The sequence below is a fragment of the Fukomys damarensis genome, unplaced genomic scaffold (genome assembly GCF_012274545.1).
Source record: "Fukomys damarensis isolate Sample0158 unplaced genomic scaffold, DMR_v1.0_HiC HiC_scaffold_8, whole genome shotgun sequence".
NCBI lineage: Eukaryota > Metazoa > Chordata > Mammalia > Rodentia > Bathyergidae > Fukomys > Fukomys damarensis.
This window is the reverse complement of record NW_022900920.1, coordinates 33,262,376-33,262,592: the sequence shown is the minus strand read 5'-3', so window position 1 is coordinate 33,262,592 and position 217 is coordinate 33,262,376. Positions and strand designations below refer to the sequence as shown.

At 70.5% G+C, this 217-nt stretch overlaps 1 protein-coding gene across 1 annotated transcript in view; it reads left to right on the top strand.

Annotated features, from left to right (window-relative positions):
• Window positions 1-217, top strand: part of Lzts2 (leucine zipper tumor suppressor 2) — a 32,839-nt gene that overhangs the window by 32,438 nt on the left and 184 nt on the right. The window contains exon 6 of the mRNA XM_033761251.1: window positions 3-214. Within this exon, the coding sequence (XP_033617142.1) occupies window positions 3-214 (212 nt within the window). The remainder of the gene's footprint in view (window positions 1-2; window positions 215-217) is intronic.

Genomic DNA, 217 nt, shown 5'->3' with positions numbered 1-217 from the left:
AGGAGCTGCAGCGGCATCGCCAGGAGGCGGAGAGGCTCCGGGAGAAAGCTGGGCAGCTGGACATGGAGGCGGCAGGACTCCGGGAACCCTCTGTGCCACCTCCCGCCGCTGACCCTTTTCTCCTGGCAGAGAGCGATGAGGCCAAGGTACAGCGGGCAGCAGCCGGGGCAGGAGGCAGCCTGCGGGCCCAGGTGGAGCGGCTGCGGGGCGAGCTGCA